Source organism: Cibotium barometz, chromosome 36, assembly GCF_041138505.1.
Source record: "Cibotium barometz isolate CiBa-2024 chromosome 36, ASM4113850v1, whole genome shotgun sequence".
NCBI classification, from domain to species: domain Eukaryota; kingdom Viridiplantae; phylum Streptophyta; class Polypodiopsida; order Cyatheales; family Cibotiaceae; genus Cibotium; species Cibotium barometz.
The window spans coordinates 11,071,923-11,092,500 of NC_141081.1; the positions used below are offsets into that span (position 1 = coordinate 11,071,923).

General features: G+C 42.3%; 1 protein-coding gene across 1 annotated transcript in view; it reads left to right on the plus strand.

Moving 5' to 3' along the window:
• Window positions 1-15,742: 15,742 nt before the first annotated feature.
• LOC147617481 (potassium transporter 5-like) overlaps window positions 15,743-20,578 on the plus strand; it is a 4,842-nt gene continuing 6 nt past the window's right edge. The window contains exons 1-9 of the mRNA XM_086775446.1: window positions 15,743-15,946; window positions 16,379-16,613; window positions 16,775-17,023; window positions 17,172-17,222; window positions 17,326-17,586; window positions 18,001-18,053; window positions 18,568-18,682; window positions 18,851-19,105; window positions 19,261-20,578. The exon at window positions 19,261-20,578 is cut by the window's right edge and continues 6 nt beyond it. Of these exons, the coding sequence (XP_086631572.1) occupies window positions 15,743-15,946; window positions 16,379-16,613; window positions 16,775-17,023; window positions 17,172-17,222; window positions 17,326-17,586; window positions 18,001-18,053; window positions 18,568-18,682; window positions 18,851-19,105; window positions 19,261-20,363 (2,526 nt within the window). The 3' untranslated portion in view covers window positions 20,364-20,578. The remainder of the gene's footprint in view (window positions 15,947-16,378; window positions 16,614-16,774; window positions 17,024-17,171; window positions 17,223-17,325; window positions 17,587-18,000; window positions 18,054-18,567; window positions 18,683-18,850; window positions 19,106-19,260) is intronic.

Consider the following 20,578-nt stretch of genomic DNA (forward strand, 5'->3'; position numbering starts at 1 on the left):
TGGGGATTGTTACCACCATGCATTGTTCCCTTGTTTCTACCCCTGTGTCCTCCTGACGTATTGGTTGCTACCCCTTTATCCTTTCCTTCTGGTAGAGCCTGAGAGGTTAGAATCTGCTTGGGGAGTATTTCACGCCTAAGCTGAATTGTTTTTCTATCTGATAGGGACCCATCCAACAGATTTTGAGCTTACCTGGGTGTGGTCCAGATGATATTTGAATTGTAAAACAATACTTTATCTCCCTCCTAATCATTAACATGATCAACACAATTCTAGAGCAAGGGATTTAAGGGTTGTTAGTTCTGGAGGAAAATCTAGGAGTCTAGAGGACTAGAAGATGCTAGAAAGTATGGAGAATTAAGAAGGGATAAGGTAGCAATTGGGGTGAGATAAGGTCAACAGTAATCAGAGGAGGTCACTTGAGGTGTTAGGATTGAAGATCAAGGTTGTTGAGAGTCAGATTTGACCCAAGTGGACACTTTGGTGGGTCAGTTGATTCAAATTGAGGGAGTTTAGGTGTCAGATTGCATTAACAGAGAGGGTCAGAGGACAGCTCAAGGCTACTGGGTGTCTTGAGCTGGGTCTTTTAGTGATTCGCATGCTATAGAGGCTAGATTCATTTCTCTCTTCCCATGTTTTGGTGCCCCCACCTAAGAGATCCTCCAAGGATCTAATTGGATGTTTTCTTGAGGTTTCCCTGAAGTTAGCTCAAGCCTTTTGGGTATTTGGGTCAAGAGTTTAAGCCATGTTGCAAATCAGCTTGGTGGAGTTTTTAGGGAAGGAGGATGAAGATGTGGATCACTTTCTTAGAAGGCTGGAGATGGCTATATATAAGGATACTGATCAGGATAGATTAAGATTATTGGATTTATTATTGATAGGATCAGCTAGATGGTGGTGGGATTATCTTAGATGGGATCAAAAGCAGGATTGGATAAGGGTGAAAAATTTGTTATTCAAAACTTTTGCAAGGAAGGAGACATCAAAAGAAGTTTGGAAAGAGATGAATAGGTTCAAAGTACTTTGTGAAGCTGATGAAGGTATGAATGTCCCTGCCTTCGTGTAGAACCAATGTGGCACATTCTTCAAAAGGCAATTGTTATAAAGAGGTATCAGGGATTTTAGATGGTGATAGTCCCCACAGTTTAAAGAAGTTACATGGCTAGGATACTACAGGTGCTGAGGAGAAATTGTCTAAAGTTTTCAAGGATATCCAGAGTTCACTAAGGATATCCAGAGTTCACTAAGGATGTTAGAGCATCAGGTCATGATGATATTGTCATCAAGAGATAGCAACAAGGAAGAGAAGACAAGGGAGCTAAGGAGGTTGATGATGTGCTACTGATTTGTATGATCTTGTAGCTGAAGAATCAATGGTATGTACATGTGGCTTTGGAAAGGCATGGGCTGGAGTTAGAGAAGGGGAGTCAGAGGAGTTCGGGAAAGGGAGTCAGAGGCATTAGAGGAGGGGAGTCAGAAGAGTTAGAGGAGTCAAAGGAGGGAGAGGAGGGGAGTTAGAGGAGGCAGAATAGGGGTTTAGAGGAGTTAAAGGAGGCAAAATAGGGGGTTCAGACTCAAGGTTTCACCTCTAATAAAATTTTTTATGTATCACATGCATTCAAGGGGTATTTAAAAAACCCCTTACACTTACATACTTTTATGAATAAAATGACCTCTAATAAGGTTTCACCTCTAATAAGAAATTTTATGTATCACATGCATTCAAGGGGTATTTAAAAAACCCGTTACATACTTTTATGAATAAAATGACCTCTTTTTCTTCATAAACTTACAGTTTTTTTCAAAATTGGTTTAAAAAACCCCTCTTGTAAATGTTATTTTGTAACTTTTTTGAATTAATATACCCCTCTTGTTGAACTCACATGCTACACTTACATATTTTTAGGTTAACCCCTGAGGGTTCAGAGGAGTCAAAGGAGGCTAAGGAGTTAGAGGAGGGGAGTCAGAGGAGGGAGAATAGAGGAGTCAGAGGAGGGGAGGAGGGGTCACAGGAGGTAGAATAGAGGAGTCGAAGGAGGATTCAGAGGATGTAGAATAGAGGAGGAATCGGAGGAGTCAGAGGAGGGGAGTCATGGGAGTTAGAGGAGGGGAGTCAGAGGAGGCAGAATAGAGGATTCAAGGAGGCTGAGGAGAGGAGGTAGAGGAGTCAAAGGAGTTAGAATAGAGGAGTCAGAGGAGGGGTCAGAGGAGGCAAGATAGAGGAGTCAGAGGAGGAAGAATAGAGGAGTTAGAGGAGGCAAAATAGAGGAGTCAGAGGAGGAAGAATAGAGGAGGAGGAAGAATAGAGGAGTCAGAGGAGGCAGAATAGAGGAGTTAGAGGAGGGGTCAGAGGAGTTAGAGGAGGAAGAATAGAGGAGTCAGAGGAGGCAGAATAGAGGAGTTAGAGGAGGAAGAATAGAGGAGTCAGAGGAGGAAGAATAGAGGAGTCAGAGGAGGCAGAATAGAGGAGTTAGAGGAGGGATCAGAGGAGTTAGAGGAGGGATCAGAGGAGTTAGAGGAGGGGAGTCAAAGGAGTTAGAGGAGGGGATATTCTTACCTAACCATAATTTGAGAGAGAGTAGGTAGCTTACTCTAATGTTTAGGTGAATTATGTCTTGTTGTGTAAAAAAGAGTGATTGTCCTTACCTTTACATTAATGTGCCTTGTTGTATAAAAGAGTGATTGGTTTCAAGGGACCAGGACTAGGGGATCACCCCATCTTCATGATCTGGGCATCATTGACATGCTCATCCATTTATGACACCTGACTTGGATTGAGCTAGGAGGCTCAAGCCATAGATATTAGAATGGGGAGGTAGTGTCCTCCAGCCTGAAGGTGCTGCTCTTCGTGTTCCTTCATATCTCAGTTGCAGTACCCCTCCCCCCTCTTACTCTACAGATACCTTCATTGTGATTGATGGAGTTTAGAGTATGCCTACTCTTGTGCTCAAATAGAGTGGTGACACATAGAGGACAAGATCCGCATCCACTTGGCCGCCTTCACCCCAAGACCGAGTGATTACTCCCCATCGAAACCCACACCCAAGACTCTTCGAGTGGATGGCAATTCTAATAGTTCCGCCTCCCACATATATTGATATGCAAATAGCCTCATGGAACATTCAGGGTTTAGGGGGGCCTCAATGGAACATTCACGGTTTAGGGGGGCCTCAATGCTTTTATAGGTGAGATGTCCTCAAAGGATGTCCTCAAAGGAGAGCTTCTCAGAGATGTCCTCAAAGGAGAGCTTCTCAGAGCTATAGTTACAGAACCCAATGACATTATTTTCCTCCACGAGCACCATCTTCCCGAGAGGCGTACCCATCGCTATACAGGAAGATTTTACCAAGTAGGAGCCACACTTTTTGGTCCCCCTCTTTCAGCCCCTCGGGGAAATAGGGTGGAGTCTGTATATTCTTCACAATGAGATAAGCTTCTATTGATAGGCTCATGTGTCATAGTCTCAGTGGGTTACCATTAGGATTAGAGAGGACCATGTGGGTTTCCTCAATGTTTATGCCCTGAACACTACAGCAGCAAGTAGAGCCATCTTCTAGAGTATAGTGTGTTAGCCCCTTCCTCATGAGAGTTGACTTTTGGTGCATGGGTGGATATTTTAACATGATTGAGTCAGCAGAGGACAAAATCAGAGGAGGCATAGTTGTAGGTGCACATAGTACTCTACATGTGGGAGGAGCTAACCCCCTGGCACTTAGGGGACATGACCCTTGGCATCTACCAGAGTTTGGGTTCAGGCTCGGGACCTGTGCTTCTCCATGATCCAATAGGAGGAGCACTGGCCCCAGCCTCTCGACTTGATAGATTATATGTGGATGATTTAGAGTTTACATTTATAGTCCTTATACATAGTGATGTATAAGTGTTTAGGGTTTAGTCTTTATATATACATAGTAAGGGCTATTAAAAAATTACAATTCATATACATAGGGGCTATCCAAAAATTATAGCCCTTATACATAGTCATGTAGCTTATACATAGTAAGGGTTGTCCAAAAATTACAGGTCATACATAGTGATGTATGTGGTCCTATGGGGATACCATTAACATTGATCATGGTTATCTCTACTTTGTTTCTACATGTTCCTAGCCATTTATGAAAACAATGTCAAGTACCCTCTTTTGAGTGCCTATATACATATCATATATACACCATATGGTATGTATATACATACCATATACACACCTCTTTTGAGTGCCTCTATACATACCATATGCTATATATATACACACCTCTTTTGAGTGCCTATATACATACCATATACACACCTCTTTTGAGTGCTTATATACATACCATATGCATCCACATTAGCTTCCATTAGCTTCTTCTTTTCCCTTGTTTTGTGAGAGAGAAGCATCACAAAGGACCATCACTTCTTGCTTCCAACCAAGCATTGACAGATCTCCCTTCACCCCTTTGGTGGCAAGGAGCATTCTGCTATGAGACAATCGAGTGAGGATGCAACGGAGGAGCTAATAGAGTGAGGACATATTCTGGTGTGACAACAAAGTGGGGACATTTTTTGGAGTGAGGATGCAATGAAGAAGCTAGTGCACCCACAATGGTGGGAAGTTACATCTGTAACTTAAAGAGGCAAGACCCAATGACACATGCTTCAACAAGCTAAGGTAAGATCTTGACTTGAACATATTTGGCACCACTTTTAGGGACTAGCCTAGGGCTTAGCTTTGATTTTCCATCCATTCTAAGTTATTGGGATTACCTAATATTGCTTGGTGTTAATGGAATCCCTCTCTGAAAAACATACGCTTTTGGAGCCATTGGATGTGTTTATTTATGTGTTTGATTTTGATTTGAAGTTTATTTTGCATTAGGGCATTCTATTTTGATTAGCAGGGAAAAACCTTGGGTCTTTGGTGATTTGCATAAAATTGGAGTTCGAGGCTTAGATTTTATTGCAATGAGCCGAGGAATAGCTTAGAAAATGTGATTAGGAGTGGAATCCACTCCAAAAACATGAGTATTGAGCTCATGCATTTCATAATATTTCATGCATTGTTGGAATTGGGGAATATTTTTTTGGTGTGCTTCCTATGGTGAGATTTTTTCCTATTTTGGTGAGCTTTTCTAAAGCCAATCTCTTATTTACATAAGTATACAAATATGTACTTTGGCTACGTCCACATTAGGGATTCGAGGAAAGTTTGTTTTTTGTAATTTTGCATCTTGTTTTGAAAATGTTGAAGATTGAAAATCTTCTTTTGGATTCCAAGCTAGTCAGATGTCTATTTGTAATGCCTTTCTTTCATGCAAAATTCTGTAAAAAATATTGGTGGTTGCTGAAATATAGAGTTGATGGATCAAAACATTTTGAGATGAGCAATGGGCTCTCTTATCCTATTGAATCTTGACATTAGCTTAACAATTAACCAGTTTAACCTTGTCACGTTGTCTTGTAGCCAACCCTCCCTATTTCCAATGCTATCCTAAGAATATATGGGGTTGGCATGAGGATAAGTGTAGGTTAAGTTGAGTAAGTGTAGGGATATGGGTATGGGTACTGAATAGGGGGTTGGAAATAATCTTGTAAGCAGCAGGTGCACCCCTCAGAAAGATGAAGCTCCAGGGGGGGAGAATGTTCATGGGCCCACCAATTTCTACTATGTAAAACTCCTCTCTAAGGACCCCATGTATTTGAAAGCATTCTAGTTCTCCCAAATCTTGAATGCTTCATGAGACAATCAGCATCACTAAGATCTATGCATCCATGAGGCTGTATTCAAGGGAAAGGAGAAGATCATCGTGTCACTCTCTGGCGTAGCTGGTCTAAAATGATGAAACATCACAAAAATCTGAATGGGAGCCACTATCTCCTCAAAAATAGTAGTTGCTTCCACCAAAATGCATAAAAGGAAACTAATTTACAGGCAGCCCCAAGATCTTGGGGGCCCCATCTGGGGACTCTAGTAAGAGAGCCCTCCCTGGTGGGGAAGCGATGATGGTCATCTTTACTGGCTCCAAGAATCGATGAATCAAACGGCGACAGAGCTCACTGACTGCCTTCGTGCTGCTAGAGGGCGGTGAGAGTGCTCAAGAGAGGTGGAGGGAGGGGGAGTGCGAGCTCAAAGAAAGAGGATGAGGCATGGGGGACTGTTGTAGGAAGTGTTAGAGGCAAGGATGGAGGATGAGGGGGAGGGGGTAGGGAGGCGGAGAAGAGGGAGATGAGAGTGGGCTAGGAGTGATCCAACGGAGAGGGAGGATGCAAGTAGGGTCTCACCGAGTGTTCAGTGGGGCCAGCTGGCCTTCTTGGGAGATCTGATTAACGAAGGAAGAATCTTGGCTTGGGAACAATCGCCACACCGAAGGGGCCAGAAGTGGGACCCTCACAGCAGTGCTGAAGGGGCTAGGAGTGATCCAACGGAGAGGGAGGATGCAAGTAGGGGCTCACCGAGTGTTCAGTGGGGCCAGCTGGCCTTCTTGGGAGATCTGAGTAACGAAGGAAGAATCTTGGCTTGGTAACAATCGCCAAACCGAAGGGGCCAGAAGTGGGACCCTCGGCCCCATCGTCGAGATGGGTGGATGCTATAATAAATTCTTGAAAATGGTTCTCTAACAGAATCAAATCTTCCTATAATCTACTAGCCTGGTGCACTCTACGGGTGGCACTCAACCCTAGAAGTCAGCTGGTAAGGTCTACCACTCTCCGGTGTAATAGAGACATGGGCCATCGGTCTACCACTCTCCGGTCTCGGTGCTTGATTGCCTAAGAGCCTCCCTCTCCCTCTACCCCCCCTAGTGATGATCTAAGCTAGGACTAGGGGATCACCGAAGGCGGTCTCTTGGACTGGCGCCGAGGGCAAGCTCTAGTGAGGTGTCCCATCTGCCTCCAAGGAAAGGATATGATGTGAGGCACTGTCTCCGATGAGGTAGTACAGATGCGAAGGGATGAAATCCTAGCCTCCCATGCGAGGGATGAAGTGGCACTGGGGGAGTTTGACTATCACTGGAAAGCCTGAAATGCCAGCTAGTGGGTCGAATGCGGCGTCAAATCCATGCTACCACCATACAAAGAAGGCATGGGTTGCACGCAATGCGATAGCTCTCAACTTTATGACTCAATTCGACACTCAGTCAAACTCAACCTGGCAAAGGATGAATGTCTATGATCTTTGAAGGCACTCCAAGGACGCTAGCCTAAAGAAGATCTCTAAATGGTCTGCATGGTAGAGGACATCTACCGACAATCTTGCAAACCAGAGTGGAGGCCTCTAAAGATGAAACTCTCATTAGCGAGGAGCTAAAGGTGACGGAGCGGCTACCATGGAGTCCCCCCCCCCCCTGAGGGGTGAAGACTAGAAGAGGTCGACACTTTCCAAAAGAGAAATAGACGGAGCAACTACCATGGAGTCCTCCCCCCCTGAGGGGTGAAGACTAGAAGAGGTCAACACTTTCCAAAAGAGAAATACTTGAGAACAAAATTGGGGAAGAGGGAAGATGGGATTGAGAGGAAAATGGGATGGGGTGTGAATGGGGGCTGGGCAAAAGAAGAAGGGGGGAGGGGGGGGGGTGCTGAAACTGTCATTAGCGAGGAGCTAGAGGTGACAGAGCGGCTACCATGGATTCCCCCCCCCTGAGGGGTGAAGACTAGAAGAGGTCGACACTTTCCAAAAGAGAAATAGACGGAGCGGCTACCATGGAGTCCTTCCCCCCTGAGGGGTGAAGACTAGAAGAGGTCGACACTTTCCAAAAGAGAAATACTTGAGAACAAAATTGGGGGAGAGGGAAGATGGGATTGAGAGCAAAATGGGATGGGGTGTGAGCGGGGGCTAGGCAAAAGGAAGAAGGGAGGAGGGGGGTGCTGAAGGCAAAGGGAAGGGTGCGTATGGCAGAGAGAGGGGGGTGAGGCATTGAAGGAAGAAGGGAGGAGAGTTGTAGAGGGGAAAGAGGGGCAGGGGCAACGAGAGGGAAAAAAGGAGGAGCAAAGACAGTTGGGGGGTGGGTGAGAGAAGGCTCAGCAAGGGGGGCATAGGCAGGAGAAAAAGGGGGGGTGGGCACGCAGAAGAGCGGGAGGCGAGTAGACAGAGAGAGGGGAGAGAGAGAAGAAGAAGCACATGCAGGGGGGGAAGAGAATAGCAGGGGTGGAGGGCTTAAGCAATGCGCCACAGGGGAAGGTGGAGGCAACAAGGAGGAAGGTGATGAAGGAGGGGAAGGCAGGAGAGGCGGCGGTGAAGGAGGGGAATGTAGTAGTGGGGAAGGAGGCAAAGCTGAAGGGCTGTGCACTGAGGGGGGGGACGATGGCGACAGGTCTAAGAATGGGGGGAGCTCTGGTTCTCAACTCAACACTCCTATATTTGTAGAGTTCCTTTTATAACCTGCAAAATTTGCTTTCAAAATCATGAACCATGAACCCAAGTGGATGTTCCACGTATACCTCCTCCTTGAGGTTCCCATTGACGAAAGCACATTTTACACCCATTTGGAGAACGTGCCATCACATCACCCTTGTGCTGCCAATGCAAGAATGGTGTGGATTGTGGTTAACATGGTTGTATGAGCAAACATTTTTCGAAAGTCAAAACCTTCTACTTGTAAAAAACCTTTATCGACCAGTAGCAGCCATGCCTTGTACTTTTCCAAAGTAGCATTAGATCTGTATTTTGCTTTGTAAACCCACTTAGTGCCAATTATGTTATGCCTTTTGGAAGATGATCTAGTGTGGTTTTTAAGGATGGGGTCATATTTTTCTTGCATGATGGTAGCTATACAATTCGCGTCCCCTTATGCTTTAACAAAGGTGGTAGGCTCATGAATCTTGAGTACCTTTGCCACCATAAGAGAAAAATTCACAAGATTCACCTGAGCCTTGTTTGGCTCCTCTAACCTTCTGGATCTACAAACATCTTGAGGTGCATCCTTGATTTCCTTGGAGGTTCTACTCTATCCAAAATTTTCATGTGCCACTTAGGGAATGGCCTACCTTTTTGTGGCACATCATGCTCTTTCTACTCATCTTCAAAATACATATCCATAGGAAATGGGGCAGGTTACCCTCCAGCACAATGCGAGGAATCCTATGTTGCATGTGGAGGTTGTGTTGCTTTGGTGATTTCCTTATTGTATGATGATGAAGAAGAAAGCTCCTCCTCCATTTGATGTGGCTGTTCTTGGAATACCACATCATGGCTCATAATGATTCTTTGTGTTGGCGGATGACTAACACATACAATATAATCAAGTGATAACTTAAATAGATATCAATACACACCACACATTTACAAGATAAACAATGTTGGTATAACATATCTTTGTATTTTGGTATTATTGTAAAATCTCTCTCTGATTGCTCTTGATTATAGTCATTACATTATGAGCTGCTACGCTTTACACTATATGATAATCAGAAAGGTACAAAGTGACACATATGGTTACTGTATGCTAGTTGATATGTAAATGCAAAAATAATGAGTAAGGTGACTAAGGTTTTAATATTGTATGGGTAGTACTATAGATTAAAACATGGCACACCTGGTGGGTTATTCGCCCCCTGTGAACAAAGGTTGGACCCATATGAGAATCCTACATATAAGTGATACTATATCCAGATGGAGAAACTTTTTGAGTAAAATCCCAATCCAAATATCCTAATCCAGTTCTGCACATCAATAACGTGTGTATCTGGACATGTTCGAGAAGAAGATGCAGATATAGAACCCGTTGTTGTTTTGCTAGAGGCCAACCAACTTTTTAAACTTATCTTAATCAACAAGTTCAAATGTACTCAAGTCGGTCTAGAAATGCCAAAAGCTCATACAAGGTTTTTCTCCATATTGTTGAAATATGCAAGTGAATGGGTGTGTGCCAGAACAAGCCCTTAGCAGCAAAGAGACTGTAAAAGGGAGTCTGTAATTAAGTGGGTAGCAATGAAAAGGTGAGAAGAATCTACTGATGAGAGAATCAAGGGTAGCATGAGTGAATATAGGGGTGTGGAAAGATTCTAGGAAAAGGTGCCCCCAGATGTAGGGGAGGTGGCACAAATCAAGGAGAAATCAGTGGGACTAGATGCTTGGCATCTTGTGGATGTAAAATCTATAAATTGAGGCATTGGCCTAATGAGAAATTGCTGGTTTTTGAGTATCCATGCCTATATTATCCTATTAGATTAATTGCTTACTAATCTCATCTTAATCATCATCTAATCACCTTCTAATAACGTTGATTCTTACGTTTGATCCACCATAGCCCACTCTTGCTTGAATTTCAACTTGGTATCAGAGCTAGGTTATGATTTAGCTAAGTTTTAAGCCTAATCACCTTGCTAATCACTTTGTTAATCATGATTAGGCATTAATCTCCCCCTTCGCCCCCCTCTTTTTAGTCTTTTTCAACTAACTTTCTCCACCCCCAGCTGGTGGAGGGGATTGATCTCCCTCTAGCCTCAACATTAGGCTAAAAGATGTTAGCCATACCTAGGCACAAGCCCCACGCTTCAACTCATTGCATCAATTCGTAAAATTGCTGCTAGGAGCAACTGGGAATCACCGATTTGTGGTTGCCTTTTCTAGAAGGAAAACCTAGATCTACACCCCCACAAGGTGAATCAATCTAATTCCTCTTAGCCCTAGAGGTTTTTGGATGCTCTGAACATGTTGGTGATCTCAGATTTGAGAAATTCATCAAGGAGAAGTGGCATCAAGCTGCATCAAATCTGTAAGTGACTTTGGCAAAATAGAGATTAAGCATTCAATGTTTGGTCAAATCTTTTGTTTCTTGGCTTTACCCTCTACTACACTAACTTCTATTGATGCCCTTGAAAGGACCTGAGCTCATTTGAACTCTAAGGCACCAGATCTGGCCTCCCCGTACACTCTATTTTTTGCACACAAAATAGGGGATAATTTCATTAATCAATGATTAATTAGCACTAATCACTATATTTTGGTGCAATTGATGGTTGAAATTTACCATTGGGTATCTGATACAGATCTCTATCACTTTAGATTGCAATTCGAAGATGGTTTGATATCCCAACCATTCAGTCCAAATCATTAACCCTTGGAGACTCCTAAGGTAGAGGAGTCAGAACATCTTTTCTGAGAGAAAGAGAGAGAAACCCCACAACCTAATGTAACCTGCCTTAACAGAGTAAAACCACCTCGAGCCACTGATGATATAGGCCATGTGGTAGATGTATGTGTGAGCACTTTAGTCAAGGTCATGAGCACTTGTAGTAGCCTTGGACACATAGAGAGAGAGTGTCAAGGACTATGAGTTAGGGACTTGAGGCACTGGTCTCGCGGGCTACCAACAAGCAAGAGTGAAACTTGGTATAGGGTCTAGATGTGCTAGAGTTATTCACTTGAGGGGAGGACCTGTTGAAATATGCAAGTGAATGGGTGTGTGTGGGAACAAGCCCTTAGCAAGAGACTGTAAAAGGGAGTTTGTAATTAAGTGGGTAGCAGTGAAAAGGTGAGAAGAATCTACTCACAAGAGAATCAAGGTTAACATGAGTGAATATAGGGGTGTGGAAAGATTCTAGGAAAAGGTGCCCCCAGATGTAGGGCAGGTGGCACAAATCAAGGAGAAATCAGTGGGATTAGATGTTTGGCATCTTGTGGATGTAAAATCTATAAATTGAGGCATTGGCCTAATGAGAAATTACTGGTTTTTGATTATCCATGCCTACATTATCCTATTAGATTAATTGCTCAATAATCTCATTTCTTAATCATCATCTAATCACCTTCTAATCATGTTGATTCTTGCATTTGATCCACCATAGCCCACTCTTGCTTGCATTTCAACTCAAATGCCACTTGCAATGACCTTAACATCTCCATCAAGAATGTCTACACCATTATTGTCGAAGTGGACCCGTAAGTCACAATTCGTGATGGTTGAGGCAGGAAGGATATTTCTCTTAATATCTAAGACCTAAAGAAAATTTGAAAGACTTTTTGTACAACCTTATTTAGACATAAGCGAAATAGTACCTGAACCTTTTATTGGGCACTTTGCATGATTTCCCATTGCCACCATGATGTCATCTCCCATAGGCTTTAGGGAGGAATACCAACCCTTGCCTAGAAGCCCCATTGTCAATGATCAAAGAATCATCATGTGCTTTTCAAACTTATCTTAATTGATAACTTCAAATGTACTCGAGTCTATCTTGAAACTTATCTTAAGTGATAAGTTCAAATGTACTTGAATCGATCTGGAAATGTCGAAAGCTTATACAAGCTATTCCTCCAAATGTCCTTTGCAATGACCTTATCATCTTCATCAAGAATGGCTACAGCAAGTGAGCCCGCAAGTCACAGTCCATGATGGCTGAGACAGAAAGGATACAAGTTGTTTTTCTAAATTCCCTTTGCAATGACCTTATCATCTCCATTATGAATGACTGCACCATTCTTGTTGAAGTGAATCCACAAGTTACAGTCCGTGATGGGTTGGAGATAGAAAGGATATTCCTCTTGATATCTAGAACCCAATTCTTTTTGAAAGACTTTTTGTGCAACCTTCTTTAGACATAAGCGAAATAGTACTTGAACCTTTTATTGGGCATTTTACATCATTGCCCAATGCCACCATAATGTCATCTCCCATAGGTTTTAGGAAGGAATACCAATCCTTGCCTACTAGCAACCCCACTATCAATAATAAAAGAATCCTCATGTGCTGCAACATTAGCTGTCTCACTACATACTTCCAATGTGTAGCATGACTGGATTCTTCCTTGGTCTTTAGATTACCATTCTCGGTATTTGCTTGCTTTTTCATGCATTCTTTGGCTATGTGCCCTTTCTTATTATAGACTACAATAAAAGCATTTAATCTTTTTCTTCTTATTTGAAGAGTTAGAATCCTTACCCTTCTTCTTTGTGTTAGTAGTAGAGAAAGCTTGGAGATAGAGAAGAATATTGTATTATTGAAGTGATATAATAGATAGTAAATCCCCACACCCGTGTGCTCCTATAAAGGGACTTTTGATGGCTATGTGCCCTTTCTTATTATAGACTACAATAAAAGCATTTAATCTTTTTCTTCTTATTTGAAGAGTTAGAATCCTTACCCTTCTTCTTTGTGTTAGTAGTAGAGAAAGCTTGGAGATAGAGAAGAATATTGTATTATTGAAGTGATATAATAGATAGTAAATCCCCACACCCGTGTGCTCCTATAAAGGGACTTTTGATGGCTATGTGCCCTTTCTTATTATAGACTACAATAAAAGCATTTAATCTTTTTCTTCTTATTTGAAGAGTTAGAATCCTTACCCTTCTTCTTTGTGTTAGTAGTAGAGAAAGCTTGGAGATAGAGAAGAATATTGTATTATTGAAGTGATATAATATATAGTAAATCCCCACACCCGTGTGCTCCTATAAAGGGACTTTTGATGGTGGCTGATCTAGAATTGCTAAGATGGAGGCTATATGCTAGTAGAAGCTTGGTAGTAAAATCATAGTGATGACTGATGAACTATATAGAGAAGGGCTTGGTTGTGTATATCTATATAGGCCTGTATACATGGGGTGGCCATGACATGATCACATAGGTCCTTGACCATAGTCGGCGCTAGTGTGTCTACTGTGTAGAATCTGGCCATAAAGATATACTTATAATTATTATGTAGCTGTTACCCCACCTTGCACAGCCATCTGGGTTCATCATGGGCCCTGTTCGAGTCACCCCACAACAATGTCAAGACAAGGTATCCAAGAGTAAAATCTATCTACTCGATGTGTATTGGACCGTTGTAAGATAATGGTCCAGTGTAGCATGTAGCCTATTTGCCAACAAATCTAATCCAATCCGTCTCTAAACCATTTGGCCTTAAAAGGCTATATGCTAGTAGAAGCTTGGTAGTAAAATCACAGTGATGACTGATGAACTATATAGAGAAGGGCTTGGTTGTGTATATCTATATAGGCCTGTATACACGGGGTGGCCATGACATGATCACATAGGTCCTTGACCATAGTCGGCGCTAGTGTGTCTACTGTGTAGAATCTGGCCATAAAGATATACTTATAATTATTATGTAGCTGTTACCCCACCTTGCACAGCCATCTGGGTTCATCATGGGCCCTGTTCGAGTCACCCCACAACAATGTCAAGACAAGGTATCCAAGAGTAAAATCTATCTACTCGATGTGTATTGGACCGTTATAAGATAATGGTCCAGTGTAGCATGTAGCCTATTTGCCAACAAATCTAATCCAATCCGTCTCTAAACCATTTGGCCTTAAATACAAGAAGGATGCGCCAGGCTGCTCAAATATGGCTACTCCTTATAAAGGGGGCTATACAAACATGAGCTAGCATGGTGCCTCAAAAATACAATATGACGATGGAGTAATGATACCCAACAAGAAGCATTTGCATGGGCTTCTTATCATGACCATACTAAGCAACCATGTAATAACTCATTATTTAATTTTAGAGGGCCCACAAGATCTCCACAAATGGTATGCAAAATTTTCAAGCTTGAATCCTTGCCAATGAGCTTAACGGGTTTACTTGACATTTGCTAGGCATCACATCTAAACAAACCAATCAAGCTAATATTAAAGAAAATCTTCCAAGAAAGGTTTCAACCATAATTCTAACACACAAGAGAGATTCTAGATCTTTATTAGGACCACATTTGCTAGATATCAACTAATAATAAAGAAAATCTTCCAATAAAGGTTTTAACCATAAGTTCTAACACACAAGAGAGATTCTAGATCTTTATCAGGTCCACTTATTAATTCACACACTAGTCTAGCCTATTTACTAAAAACAAGCCCTACTTTGACCACCAAAATGATGAAGTTAGGCTCTTAAGGTTCAGTTCCTCTCTAGTGGTGAAACTAGGTCACAGTCGTCTAATAAAGATTTGCATTCAATATTACTTAACCCACAATACTTAGAGTTTATGCTGCCAAGGAAGTAGGAAGGGTAAGGGTCACCTTACAACGTCACATAGCTTTTTTAAACTTAAATAGTAGTGACACTATTAGTGACTATATTTCCGATGTAAAAGGCAACATGACGAGTATGTCACTACAAGCATCGCTTGTCACCTCAAGTTTTTTATGCTAAGGGTGATGATATAGGTGGCGTTAGACCTCGTTTTTCTTGTATAGGAGTTGATGAGGGGTACCAATAACGAGCTTACAAAAAGTCATAAAAAATGGCACAAACATATTGATTCTACTCACAAAGCAAAGCTCTAGCTACCCAAGTATTCATTTTAGTTGTGAAAAAATTTGAGCTTTAAGATTTGGGTCCTCTAAAGGTGGTGAAAGCACGTGTTTCATTTTTGTGTTTGCTGGAATATATATATAATATATATATAATACATACCCAAGTTACACAGCCTGATGGCATCGAACCCCAGTCCTCCCAATAGAACCGAACCGTTTTGTACCAACGCGCGCCCGTGGGCAGCACGTGTTTCATTTTTGTAATGTGAACATTCGAAATAAAACAGTTTCGTTATAAGCTTCATGGGCGCAATCGTTTCAGTTGCTTGCTGCTTGTGTACTCTCATCAACTTCCGATCAAACGCAGACACGTTCGAAATTCTCCTCAATATATATATTATATATATATATATGAAAGTATTATGAAGCGAGTAGATGCTGTTGTTATAGTAATCGCAGCGCAAGTCCTCTGTATTATTATTGCAAACTTGCTGATCAATATTCAGCCGCCTGCATATATTGTAGAGCTTCGCCGCTATGCTAAACTAGCAGATAATTTGCCCACCGAAGATGGTACACGATGATGATGATGATCACATTAATGTCCATGCTACTGATGACGATGATGGGCGCAGTTGTTGTGTCCATGGTGATCATCATCTGCATGCAGGCCCGGCCACCTCTGATAAAATGCCTGGCCTTCGCCCTTGTGCTCTTAACCCCCTTGACGCAGAATCTAGCAATGTCTCCGGAATGCTGCCTTATGGCGAAACGGTACGGCCAATTATACCTTCTCATTAATCCATTATCATTAATGTACTGCCCTCACCTCTCATTCACCTTAATCCACATCATTATTGCATTGTTTCCAATGCCTCTCATTAACCTCAATCCACATCATTAATGCTTTCTTTGCATTAATGATTCATTGTTTTAAAATAATGTACCACTTTCATGGCGCTGTACTCATGATATGAAGGAAATCGATTACGCTTGCAGATATCGTCTGCTGGAAATTTGATTATAATTGTATGCTTCAGTGATAGAATCATACCATCATATCATCTGCTGGAAATTTGATTATAATTGTATGCATCATGTGAACTAATGTGATAGAATCATACCATCATATAATGAATCAGTGGTCCTATGCATGGAGTCTGCATGGCATAACATTTACATTCATATGTATGTTGTGTAGTGCAGGTGCTCTCCACCTCTGTCATTCTGCAGTTGGCATACCAAAGCATTGGAGTAGTATATGGAGATGTCGGCACATCGCCCCTCTATGTATTTACGAACACCTTTCCAGATGGGCTTCATCCTGTCAGATACACGACAGACATCCTGGGATCTTTGTCTCTAATTATTTACACCCTCACGTTGATTCCTCTCATCAAATACATATGCATTGTTCTCTGGGCAAATGATAATGGAGATGGTATGATCAAGCGTTATCACTTTGCATAATTTATGGTGATCAAAACCTATGTCTACCACTTGAAGTTTTCATCGGTGGCATGAATGCATCACAAAAGCATCACTTTAAGGTGAATAACTGAATAAAAAATGGAAGTTCAGGTTAATTTGATGCAATTTCAGGTGGGACTTTTGCACTGTATTCGTTGATATGTCGTGGTGCGAATGTCAGTTTGCTGCCCAACCAGCAGATAGAAGATAGAGAACTCTCATTTTATAAGCTCCAACTGCCAAGCAAGCAGCTTGAGCGCGCCTTGCAGCTAAAGAGGGCATTGGAGAACAGCCATTGTGCCAAGACTGGTCTGCTTTTTATGGCTCTATTGGGCACATGCATGGTGATTGGGGATGGGGTACTCACTCCAGCCATCTCAGGTGAAACATACAAAATATAGACATTTTCTAGCCGATTTTTTATATATAAAAAAAGACATGGTTTTTCATATATGTATTTGATATGTATATATCTTTGTATGTATTCATAGGGTTTCCTCACTAATGCAGGCCTCACAGCTTTCTGCAGTGCTTTCTGCAGTTTCTGGAATTCAAGCAGCCACATCCAACTTACACCAAAGTAGGCCTTTGATTATGAGATATCTGATGCCTCCTTCAATTATATAGACGCAATTCCTCATGTGAATCTTCTCTAAACAGGAGACTTCTGTCCCATCATGCAGATGCAGTCGTGATCTTGTCGGTTCTCGTCCTGATAGCCTTGTTCTCAGTGCAAAGGTTCGGGACATCCAAAGTGGGTTTTGCATTTGCCCCTGCAGTTCTGACCTGGTTAATCTGCATAGGAGCCATTGGCCTCTATAACATCTTCAAACATGATCCCACCATATTCAGGGCATTCAACCCAAAGTGCATCTATGATTACTTCCATGGAAACCTTAAGCAAGGCTGGATCTCTCTTGGGGGAATTGTGCTTTGCATAACAGGTCTCTATTAGCTTCACGAGGTCTTCATTATCATAAGTCTCTTTGTACTACAAATGTATAGGACAAAGTAATCCAATGTTTACACCATGCCATTACACTAGTCAAATTTCATTCATGTTCAGATGTGTTTGTAGCACCTGGCTGCATATATACAATGGGTAGGAGAGTGTTTACCTGTGAAAACGTGTGGTAAATAAAGGTCTGATTGACAGTCCTTGTGTATAGAAGGGTATGGAAACTCCATATTTTTGAAGGGGTCATGCGTGCATGTGGCATTCCATAAATGTATCGAGTGGATCCCCCAAGGGTGGAATAGAATGCTCTCACATTATATGAAATCTTTTGGGTAGCTATTGAATTTTGAGACAAATTATATCCATGTGGAAGCCTTAAATGTGGCTTGTTATGTTGCAGGTGCAGAAGCAATGTTTGCTGACTTGGGCCATTTTTCAGTTCCATCTATACAGGTACTGAAAATTTCAACAATGAATCTTTAATAAATAAAAAAAGGAAAGTTACACTTGCACACCCAAGTACCCAAGGGGGTACCACCCTTCAAAATATTTGTTACTCAAGGCAACACACAAACTGCAGGGTGAACCCACAAGTGAGCTGATTGGTCAGTTGGAGTGAACACCCTGCACACCTACTAGGATTGGACACTATTGTCGTTGCACAGATGCCAAGCAAGAAGGTGCAGAGCATCTGGCATATTGTCGATGACGGCCAATGTATGGGTGTGGCGACGTTGCCCACTTCTGAAGTACACACATTAGCATGTGAGCTGCTCTTGCAAGGGGGATGTTCTCCAAGAGGTTTTGAATGAACCTCCCCATTGATAGTTGAGGGCTTACTAGGCTATTGCCTTGGGGGCTAGGGTTGGAAAATTGTCTAATATAGTGTTGAAATAATGTGCATGTTTCTAGCAAACTTTGTAACATCAAAATAATATTCTCATATTCAAATATGGCATTGATGCAGATCGCCTTTGGCTTTGTTGTCTACCCTTGCTGCTTGTTGGCTTACTTGGGCCAAGCTGCATATCTCATGAGGAACCCAGAAGATGTGGCAAACACATTTTACAAGTCCATTCCAGGTGATCTTTCTGATTGGTCTCTTAAACATGTGTCGATCTCTCATCAACTTTCATTATTCCCAGACAATCAATGCACTAATTGGATAAATATAATCCTCATCTTATATGTAATGCATCATTAAACATGATATAAACTCAGTTTTACATCAAATTTTGAACTGTTTACAGAACCAGTATACTGGCCAATGTTCACGATAGCCGTGGCGGCTGCTATCATCGCCAGCCAGGCCATGGTTTCGGCCACATTCTCAATTGTGAAGCAATCCATGGCCCTCTGCTGTTTCCCCATAGTTAAGGTTGTCCATACATCTACCAAAGTTGCAGGGCAAGTATATGTCCCAGAAGTGAATTGGGTACTGATGATGGCAGCCATAATTGTCACAGCAGCTTTCCAAACAACAAACAAACTCGGAAACGCATATGGTATGGTCGAATTCAAACAACATTGACACATCAGACTCATGATGGTTTTCACGTATCCATCCATTGTGGATTACTTGTAGTACCATTGTAAGGGCTACTTGTCCAAGTACCAATATAAGGTAACCACTAAACTTTGTTTTTCCTACTTTTTGCAGGGATTGCTGTTGTTGGAGTGATGGTTGTCACCACCTTCTTTCTCACTCTCATAATGATCATGATATGGCAAACCCGCTTATGCATCATCCTCGCCTTCCTGACAGTGTTTGGGTTCATTGATCTGCTGTATTTCAGCTCAGTTTTATTCAAATTTGATCAAGGTGGGTACCTCCCCCTGGCATTTGCAGCAGGGCTTCTGTTTGTCATGTATGTATGGCATTATGGTGCAGCCTGGAAACATGACTACGAACTGAGGTGCCAAATGTCGGAATTCGCCGTGCAGGATCTCGTAAGGTCGGCCACACGGATCCCAGGCATTGCGCTTGTCTACACTGAGCTGGCCAATGGAATACCATGCATCTTCTCTCACACTGTGAAGAACCTCCCAGCTCTGCATGCAGTTGTGGTTTTTGTGTGTGTCAAGTTCTTGCCAGTGACCAGAGTCATGGATGATGAGAGGTTTCTCATCCGACGGGTCGGCCAGAGAGATATCCACCTGTTTAGATGTGTTGCAAGGTACGGTTACAAGGATGTAAGGCAGGAAAATGACCAGTTTGAGCAACAGTTGCTGCAAAACCTTGAAGAATTTATTGTCCAAGAAGCACAGGGTAGTTCTAAGGAGATGGTTTGGGAGCTAGAAGGAGCTTTCCAGGAGCTCAATACAGTCTCCAAGGAAACTAAGATGTCCGTGGAACCGCAAGACTTGCAGGGCATTGATGCAGAGAGGGAAGTAGCTTCATTAGGGGACATTGTAATTGCTGATCAAAGGCTTGAGAAATCCGAGAAACCGCAAGAGTGGCCAAGCATTGGTGCACACAGTGCAGCAACTTCATTGGGGGACATTGAAATTGCTGATCAAGCCACCCTGGCCTTGGCAGCAGCTGAAGAGGAGCTCGGATTTGTGAGAAAATGCAAGGATGCAGGAGTTGTGTACTTGCTTGGGAATTCAGAGGTGAGGGCCAGCAAGAACTCATCTGTGGTGAAGAAGATTGTGGTTGATTGTGTGTACAACATGCTGAGGAGAAACTGTAGGAAAACCAGTGTTGCTTTGATCATACCACAAGAGAGGCTACTGGAGGTGGGCATGGTCTATGAAGTCTAGTGGATGATGGTGGACATGCATATGATGTATGGAGTCTAAGTGGAAAGGGGGAGAGTTTCATTTTTGAAACTTGGTGAAGGCTTTTGTGACAAAAATAAAACAAGTTGCAAATACTCATTTGCAAAAGGGTATCTCCCAAGTTTGAAGTTTGTGGTGGGATGTTCACTATTTTCTGAACAGTAGTAAATGACCCGCGGCTTCTCTCGCTTTTTAAA